At 30.0% G+C, this 10,138-nt stretch overlaps 1 protein-coding gene across 1 annotated transcript; it reads left to right on the top strand.

Moving 5' to 3' along the window:
* The first annotated feature begins 596 nt into the window (after positions 1-596).
* On the top strand, positions 597-10,135 carry LOC135123286 (protein phosphatase 1 regulatory subunit 7-like). Its single transcript, XM_064047799.1, has 4 exons — positions 597-756; positions 805-1,081; positions 1,123-1,285; positions 9,459-10,135. Exons 1-4 carry the CDS (start codon positions 726-728, stop codon positions 9,939-9,941), a joined length of 954 nt encoding a protein of 317 aa, XP_063903869.1. The 5' UTR covers positions 597-725; the 3' UTR covers positions 9,942-10,135.
* Positions 10,136-10,138: the final 3 nt, after the last annotated feature.

The following is a 10,138-nucleotide window of genomic DNA, read 5'->3' as shown; positions in this document are numbered from 1 at the left end:
ATCATATGCCTTTATTTTTCTTACACTGTGACTGGTATTATGTACATTTTTTTCTACTTGTACTTCAGGGGTGAGGGCACTTATGTCTAATAAGTAAATACCATAAAACCGATTTTTAAAATCAATTTCCTAGCACGCAACTTTATTTCATATGCATGTTCTTAAATGCCATTTTGGCCATTGTTCATATTTTAATTTATAATTTTTTAATACTCTAAATTAAACTTTTTGATACCCAAAGTCTATTTTGTTCTCCAAAGGATAAAGTTTAAAAAAAATGGAATAAACCTTACACATTTTATCTTATCTTATCTTATCATTAAAATTTAAACCTTCGTCAATAATAAAAATCGTAAATTCGTCGACTTTGATTCACCCACCCAAAAGGAAAAATCAGGGTGCAGGCAGGGTAGTTGTTCCATAGCCGTCCACAATCACGTTTTTTCTGCGTTGTGATCAAACACACCTTTCACACTAACTAAATGTTAATATCTTAATATTTTGACTAACCTGAACCTAAATATTAATAATAACGTCGTTAAAAAGAAAATTTTCAAGAAAACAAAACAATGTTTGAAGTTGGCGCTCCTGCGCAAATGTCCCTTGTTCTGTCACCTGTCACCTGTCCTGTCATCATCCAATGGGTGTTTCAGGTGCGTTTACATTACAGTCAAACTGATAATTAATGCGTGATTAACAACAAACTCCCACAAGGATCACACAAAATGCTTTCACCGAACAGTTCTCCAGACCGAGGTAAGCCCCCCTAATTAAGCCATCAAACATTTATTACATTAACCCTAGCCGGGGCCGACACGCCGGAAGACCAAAACAAAGACGGCAAAACCGTCAATGAAATAATGGTCATAGATCCAGACACTCTGGAGCTGGACCTGAACCATGGCAGAATCGGAAAACTGGAAAACCTGGAACCTTTAACCCAAATCGAACGCCTGTACTTGAGGTGGAACCTGATCAAGAAAATCGAGAATTTGGACACGCTAGTGACCTTAAGGGAGCTGGAGTTGTACGATAACCAGATCGTGAAAATCGAGAACCTTAATTGTTTGGTGAACCTTGAGTAAGTAGGTGGAGTTGGTGGAAGTGTAATTGGGTTTGAAGGATTCTAGATTTGTCATTTAACCGGATAAAGGAGATTGAAGGGTTGGACAATTTGCAGAGCTTGGAGAAGTTGTTTTTGTCTTCGAACAAAATATCCAAGATTAAGAATGTTAATTGCTTGCAGAAGTTGACTATGTTGGAGTTGGGGGATAACAAAATTAGGGTAAGTTTAAGTATGATAATTGTGATAAGGGGGGGCGATAAGGACTTAAGTTTGTAATATACATTATTCATTGTGCAATGTTTGCTCATTTATTCAATTGAGATAAACAAACATAGATTTTGACCACTCATTGTACGCCAGTGGCGTACAGGTTTTTTTTTACACTAAACCAAAATGCCAAAAATTTGGGTTTTTTCAATTTCGTCAGTGTGAATCAGGTTTAGTGAGAAAACAGATTGAAGTGAGGTCATATTTGTGGGTTTACTCATACCATCACTTCATGGAATTTGGATGAAGTTCAAGGTTAAAAGTAACTTTTCAATTTACTTAAAACTAGGTTATTTTCTATCTTGTTTTATTGTAATTTTTTATAAATCTCAACTATGATTATTTTTTTTAAATATAAAATTTTGATAGTAGCTAAAAACATAACACATATTTTGTTCTGCTTTAAAAATTGCATAATGGGAGTTTTTATTCGCAATGTTGCAAAAGAAAATTCATTTGTATGTAGGCAACTAACAATACAGTGGTAAGAGAAAGCACACGATGAACATCCAAAACTTGACAGGCAACGCCACCTTGATGCATCTATTTATGATGCAAACTAACACTACATTTGATACAGCTCCATGTTAAGTTCAAAGGAAGCTCTGGATTTGATATTCAATTGTTGGCAGCACTGCGTAATTCAAAGTTGTTACTGATCTTTCAAATTCTTCGAAAGTTTTATTTTTACCGTTGTTCCATTGACTATAAATGCAGAAACTTTGGAAACGTTAAATAATTAACTGAAAAGATTTAATTGACAGTTAAATGTCAGTGCAATGTTGCCAACCTGACAAAAAATCCCAAACATTATTTTTTTTGCTTCCTGAACCTAAACCATTGCCACTCTCATGTTTTTTCCACGTTTCATGACTTCTAGAGTACGAAAAAAATGGTCTCCGTTTCCATCTGTTTGTTTAATATTAGATACATAATCTCCAGAACTACTGGCCTGATTGTTGTCAAATTTTGTACGTGCCTTACGACTATCGTCGTCTCCGAAATTTATAATAGTTAATTTGTTGTTACTCTTATAAAATAAGATACTCCTGCATTTGTGGTGTATGAATCCGTGTTGAGTTTTCAGTTTTTTGGTATTACAATTTTTCGTTTTTCTTTTTCTTCGATTTTACAATTTTTCTATTTTCCAGTGTTTTGGTTTCATAATTTTTCGTTTTTGCAACTTTAATTTCTTCAATGTTTCAATTTATCGATTTCCAAATTTTTCAAAATCGGAAAATTGGTAAATTGAAAAATAAAAAAATCCATAAATCGAAAATTTGAAGAAAATTAAGAAATTGAAACACTGAAAAATCGAGAAATTGAAAAAATTGAAGAATCAATAAATGAAAATTTGAGAATTCGAAAAATTGGAAAATCAAAAAATAGTAAAATTGGAAAATCGAAAAATTGAAGGATTGAAAAACTAAAAATCGAGAAGTCGAGAAATCGAACACTCAGGACCGCCAAAAATTGAAAAACTGAAGAATTGAAAAATTAAAACAACGGAAAATTGAAAAATTGAAAAATAAAAAAATGAGAAATCAAAATTTTGGAAAGTCAAGAAACCTAAGATGAAAAATCCAAAGACTGAAATATCCAAAAATTTGTACATAAAATCGAAAAATTGAATAAAAAACCGAAATATTAAGTCGAAAAATCCCCAAGTTGAATTATCTAATAAAAATTAGGAAATCGAAAAATTGAAAAATGGAAACATGGAAGGTTAGAAAATCGAAAAATCAAAAATTTTATGAAAAAATTTAAAAATCTAAAACCAAAAAGTCGAAAATTCAAGCCATCGAAACAAAAAAAAAATCGAAAAATCTAAAATTTATAAATTGGAAAAGTTGATCAATAGAAAAATCGAAGAACTGCAAAATCGAGAAATTTAAAAACGTGGAATTTAAAAAATTGAAAAATCAAAATATCGATTAATTGAAGAATCAAAAGATTGAAAAATCGAAATAAAAACATCTAACAAAAATTCTAAATATTGAAAAACCCCAAAAATGAAATATCGAAAAATTGATATATGTAATTCCTAAACCGAAAAAACAAAAATTAAAAAATTGAAGAATCAAATTACTGAAAAATTCCAAAACTGAAATACCGAAAAATTGGAAAAGAAATCGAAAAATTGGAAAATCAGAAAACTGAGAAATTAAATAATTGGAAAATCAGAAAATCGAAAAATTTAAGAATTGAGAAACTTAAAAATCAAGAAATTGTGAAGCCTAGAAATCGAACATGGATTAATTGAGAAATCGAAAAATTTAAACATCGGAAAATTGAGAAATCGAAAAATAAAAAAATTAGAAATCAAAATTTTGGAAAATCAAGAAACTGAAGATGAAAAATTCAAAAACTGAAATACCCAAAAATTGGTACATAGGTAATCGCAAAATTGAAAATTGAGAAATTGAACAACTGAAAAACAGAAAAATTGAAGAATCAGAAACCCGAAATATCAAGTCGAAAAATCCCTAGAATTATCTAAAAATTAGGAAATTGAAAAATGGGAAGAACTCAAAAATTAAAAATTTAAATACCGAAAAACTGAAAAATCGAAAAAGCAAAAATTTTATGAAAATAAAAAAGAAATCAAAAATTTTGAAAATCAGGAAACTGAAGAATTGAAAAATTCCAAAAATGCAAAGATTGAAAACTGAAATATCGGAAAACTGATAAATTTATAAATCGAAAATTGAAAAATCGAAAAATAGAAAAACCGAAAAATCGAAAACTTTGAGCCAAGAATTGGAAAAACGAAAAATTGAAGTTGGGAAAATTCAGAAATGGAAAAACAAAAAAATCGAGAAATAGAAAATTTGAAAAATCGAGAAATTGAAGAATTGAAAAATCGCAAAACTGAAATATCCAAAAATTGAGTAATTGAAAAACTGAAAATCGAGAAATTGAAACATTGAAAAATCGAGAAGTCGAACATCGAAAAGTTGAGAAGTTGAGGAATGAAAAGTCGAAAAATCGATTCAACGAGAAATCGAAAAAAATGAAAAATTGTAAAAATAAAGAAAATAAAAAAACTGAAACAAAAGACTGCAAATTGAAGGAATGGAAAATTTAAGAATCGAAAATTTGAAAAATTGTAAAATCGACAAATTGCAGAATTGAAAAAACCGAAAAATTGAAAAATCGTAAAATTGAATTATTGGGAAGTTGAGAAATTGAAAACTAAAAAAATTGAGAATTTTGAAATTTGAAAAAACGAGATATTAAGGAATTGAAAAATTCCAAGACTAATATCCAAAAATTGAGTAATTAAAACATTGAAAATCTAAAAATTGAAATACTGAAAAATCCAAAAACTTAAATATCGAAAAATTGATAAATTGAAAAACTGAAAAATTCCAACACCGAAACACTAAAAAATTAAAAAATCAAAAACCTGAGAAAACGAAAAGTCAGGAAATCTCGTAAAATTAAAGATTGTAATATCCAAAACATCGAAACAAGAAAATAAAAAACCGAAACAAAAAATTGCAAATCGAAAATTTTCAGAAATGAACATTTTTAAGAATCGAAAAATTGAAAAATTAAATATGTATGGAGATGTTGAAAAATTGGAAAATCGATAAATTGCACAATTGAAAAATGCCAATACTGAAATATTGAAAAATTGAGAAATCGACAATTTAAAAAATCAAAAACTTAAGAAATTGAATAACTGGAACATCGAAAATTGTAAAATTAGAAAATTGAAAAATTGAATTAATAAACTAAAAAATCGAGAAAACGAATATCGAAAAGTGGAGAAATCGGGAAATGGGAAAATCAAAATATCGATAAATTGAAAAATCGAAAAATCAATTAATCAAAAAATTGAAAAATTGAATTATTGGAAAGTTGAGAAATCGAAAACTAAAAAAATCGAGAATTGAAAAGTTGAAAAATTCCAAAACTAATGTTCAAAAATTGAATAATCCAAACATTGAAAATCTGAAAAATCGAAAAATTGAAGAATTAAAAAAGTGAAAGGTTCCAACATTGAAAAATTGAAAAATCAAAAACCTGAGAAACCAAAAAATTGGAAAAGCGAGAAATTGAAGAAGTGAAAAACAGAAAAATCAGGAAATGGAGAATTCGAGAAATCGGTCATCGAAAAGTCGTAAAAATATTATTATTATTATTATTATTATTATTATTATCATATAAGCTCCACAGGTCGCAACCCAATTACGAAGCTTAAACCATGAAATACCAAAAAAAAAAAAACATAAATAAATTATTCATTTAAACAGAGAGTAAAAAAAAAAAAAAAATGTAGTAAACTGCTGAAAAATTTAATGTTTTAACCAGTAGAAAACCAATCTCAATCTCAAGAAGATGATCAGACACCACTACCAATATCAATGCCGTTTCTGTTTAAAAAATAATTTGTTAGATGCTTTCTAAGTACTTGGCCACTGACCACGTGAATATCAATATTTACATCGGCATTGAACTTATCAAAATACATTTGCATCATATATATAGGCGAGAACTTCAAAATATTCGTCCTTGATTTTTTTATATAAAAGATGCTTTTGTCTCGCAAACTACGTGGTCGAGCCCAATAACACACTTGTTCAAGTAAACTTGGAGCATCCAATCTGTTGTTTACTAGGGAATGTAAAAACATTACTAAGTTTATAATTCTTCGGCACTCTAAACTTAATATGGAAAATCTACTCAACAATAATTTTTGAGGAATGTTTCTTATGGGATATATGCCATCAATCCGAAACACCAGATATTTCAAGAACCGTCTCTGAACTTTTTCGATAGATTCAGTTAAATACTTAAATGATGGATTCCACACAACACTAGCATATTCAAGCTTCGATCTTACAAATGCATAATATAAATTAATGAATGTACTTGAGTTACGAAAACACTTAGTATTACGGACCACAAACCCCAAACTTTTGTAAGCCGCTGATACCACCAATTCAACATGTTTAACAAAATTTAGCTGGCTGTCCAAAGTGACTCCTAAATCTTTAATGTATTCAGGTCGATTTATTACATGACCGCAAATAGTGTAACAATGAATCATTGCATTTTTAATTTTTGTGAAAGACATCACTTTGGATTTAGCAGGATTTAAAAATAATCGATTATTTATACACCATAGTACAATTCTATCCAAAACTTCCTGTAATTTGATAGAATCGGCAATATTTCCGATTTTTGAAAAGACCTTTACGTCATCAGCATATACTAAGCAGTTGTCTCCGATAATTTTAGTGATATCATCGACGAACAATGCAAAAAGCAGCGGCCCCAAAACCGAGCCTTGAGGAACACCAGAGCTCTGCCAAACATTGGTCGATCTGTATCCAAAATAGTCAACAAACTGATATCTGTCTTGTAAATAGGAGGTAAACATTTTTATCAATTTTGGAGAAAACCCATATAATTTCTCCAACTTCAAGATTAGCAAGTCATGATCCAGCTTGTCGAACGCTTTATTGAAATCTAAGAAAATCACATCCATTTGTCCCCTGCCATCCAACACACCTCGTATATTTTGCGTTAACGTGACCAAATTAGTGACTGTGGACCTTCCACTTATAAATCCATGCTGACTGAATGATATTTTATTTTTAATATACTGATTTAACCGGGAATGGACGACAATTTCAAAAACTTTGGCAAAATTACTAAGAAGAGAGATCGGCCTATAGTTACTCACATTAGATTTATCCCCTCCCTTAAAAACTGGGACCACCTTAGATAGTTTCCAAATCTTAGGAACATGACCAAAATTTAAAATCAAATTGAAAATAACACCTAGTGGCTTCGCCAACACACAAGCACAATCTTTCAACAAGAACGACGGCACATCATCCGGGCCCGATGTAAATTTGGATTTTAAGGATTTAAGAGCCATCTGCACTTCATCAATCGAAATATGAGTAAAATCAAACAATATGGAGTCGATGATATTTTCATTGCTGATGCAAGCAGGTGCAGATCTTGAATTCACAAAGTTAGAAGCAAAATAACTGGAGAAACCATCAACTATTGACTCAGCACCTTCCAAACAACTTGTTTCATAGTTCATTGATCGTGGGGACAAACCCTCATTTTTTAAATTTTTTACAAAATTCCAGAATTTATCAGGTTGTACTTTTATTTTGCTCTCACTTGTACATATATAGGAATTATAAGCGTTTTTTAAAGCATACTTTAATTTGGCACGCAACCTTTTAAATTCAAGCAAGTCTGAGAACTTATTAAATTTTTTGAATTTTTTCCAAGATTTATGTTTAAGCTTAACAAGTGCAACAGAAATAAAAATATCGAGAAATGAGAAAATAAATAATTGAAAACTCGTGAAATTGCAAAATTTAAAAATTGAAACACAAAAAAAAAAACTGAAAAATTTAAAAATGAAAACAGGAAAAGTTGCATGTCGAAAAATTGAAGAAACAAAAAAATGAAAACTCGAAAAAGTGCAGAAATTGAAAAAATCGAAAAATTGGAGAATCGATAAATTGAAGAACTGAAAATGCCAACAATATTGAAAAATTGGGAAATCGAAAATTTAAAAAATTTAAAAATCAAAAACCTAAGAAATTGAATAACTGGATATCGAAAATTGTAAAATTAAAAAATCGAAAAATTGAATATAATGATTGATAAACTAAAAAATCGAGAAAACGAATATCGAAAAGTGGAGAAATCAGGAAATGGGACAATCAAAATATCGATAAATTGAAAAGTCGAAAGATCAATTCATCGAAAAATTGAAAACTTAGGAACGCCAAAAATTGAAAAATCTAAAATTGAATTACTGGAAAGTTGAGAAATCGAAAACTAAAAAAATCGATAATCGAAAAATTCCAAAACTCCAAAAATTGAATAATCGATACATTGAAAATCTAAAAATTGAAAAGCTGAAAAATCCAAAAATTGAAACATCGAAAAAATAAAAATTGAAAACTTGAAAATCGAAAAAATCAATGAATCGAAAAATTGGCAAAAACAAATCGAATTGAAAAATTGAGAACCCCAAAAATTGTAAAATCCAAAAATTATAGAATCATCAAAAATGTAAAATAGAAAAATTTCATATTGAAAAACCAAAAAATTGGAAAAATAAAAAAATAAAAAACCTAAAAAAAATTGCAAATTGAAAAATTGAAACATCTAGAACTTGGAAAATCCAAAAACTGAAAAATTTTAAAATGAAAACACGAGGAGTTCCAGCATGTAAAATTTGAAGAAACAAAAAAAAAATTGAAAAAATTTAAATCAAAAACCGAAAAATTATATAATTGGAGACATCGAAAAATTGTAAAAATAACGAAAATAAAAAATCGAAACAAAAAATTGCAAATCGAAATTTGAAGAAATGAAAAATTTAAGAAACGAAAAAATGGAAAAATTAAATACATATGTATTGAAGAATTGAAAAATGCAAACAAATAATTCAGAAATCGAAAAATAGAAAAATCAAAAACTTGAGAAGTTGAATCATTCGAAAATGGACAAATTGTAAAATTAGAAAATCGAAAAAATGAAAAGTCAAAAAATCGATTAATCAAAAAATCGAAAACTTAGGAAGGCCAAAAATTGAAAAAGCGAAAAATTGAGAAATGGAAATTTGAAAAATTAAAATATTCTTACACAATTTTATTTATTTATTTTTTTTTTTCAAAAATCTCGATGTCTAGGATTCATAGCATAAAATCCGAAACGAAAGATTGCAAATGTAAAATTTGAACAAATGAAAAATAAGAAAATGGGAAATTGTTGGAAAATTGAAAAACTTCAAAATTTAAACTAAATTTAAAAACTCGAAAAATTGTAAATCAAAAAAACGCAAACAATTTTTATGATTTTTCAATGAAACGGAATTTGTTGGGCTGCAGTTCAGGGACGAGGGACGTTCGAACATTTTTTTTTTCTCATCAATAATTTATTTCACCAATGACTTTCTTAAAATAGAGGGCTTGACCTCACAAGCGTCTAAAGTGGTGTCGCCATCTAGGTGACGTTTTTATCATTGTAAACGTCAAAAATGGGTAATGCCACACTAAGAATAAAAAAATTACTGTGTGAAAAATAATAAATATTTGTCTAGTGCACAATTAAACATCAACATTTTTTTTAGGATATCGAAAACTTGGATGGTTTGACAAGCCTCACACACCTCTACCTCGGCAAAAACAAATTCAACAAAATCAAAAACCTCGATACGTTGGTAAACCTGACGTGCCTCAGCCTGCAGAGCAACCGAATCACGAAAATCGAGAACCTGGAAAACCTGACAAAGCTGACCGAGTTGTACATCTCCGAGAACGGCATCAAGAAAATCGAAAACCTGGAGAAGAACACCCTCGTAGAGACCCTCGACCTGGCGAAGAACCAGGTCAAAGTGATCGAGAACATCGCTCACCTGCAGGAGCTGGAGGAGTTCTGGATGAACGACAACCAAGTGTCCGACTGGAACACCGTCCAGAACCTCGCGAGCAACGCCAAGTTGGCAACAGTGTACCTGGAGGGCAACCCGGTGGACCGGGACCCAATGTACAGGCGGAAGCTGAAGATAATCGCCGCGTCCTTGACGCAGATCGACGCGACTCTGTGCCGTTAATCTTGTCACTTTTTGAATTTTTATTTTTGCTAAGTTCCGTTCTGTAAGCGAAAAGTGTCGCTGAGCGCCCACTTGTTTATTTATTCCACTGATTAGCTAATGATTAATTTTAGGCGTCTAATAATAGTTAACATTTGTAAAAAAGGAATTTTGATAAGTGCGACGACCAGATCCCAATAAAATAAAACGTGTTATTT

Source organism: Zophobas morio, unplaced genomic scaffold (assembly GCF_036711695.1).
Source record: "Zophobas morio isolate AGI-343-1 ecotype UQ-CSIRO unplaced genomic scaffold, CSIRO_AGI_Zmor_V1 ptg000006l, whole genome shotgun sequence".
Taxonomy (NCBI): domain Eukaryota; kingdom Metazoa; phylum Arthropoda; class Insecta; order Coleoptera; family Tenebrionidae; genus Zophobas; species Zophobas morio.
This window is presented reverse-complemented; position numbering and strand designations above follow the sequence as displayed.

Excerpts from the sequence above, each read along its gene's own strand:
- LOC135123286 (XM_064047799.1), top strand. The coding sequence starts at position 726 with ATGCTTTCACCGAACAGTTCTCCAGACCGAG. Across the intron at positions 757-804 it reads GAACAGTTCTCCAGACCGAG|CCGGGGCCGACACGCCGGAA; the intron begins GTAAGCCCCCCT and ends CATTAACCCTAG. Across the intron at positions 1,286-9,458 it reads TGGGGGATAACAAAATTAGG|GATATCGAAAACTTGGATGG; the intron begins GTAAGTTTAAGT and ends CATTTTTTTTAG.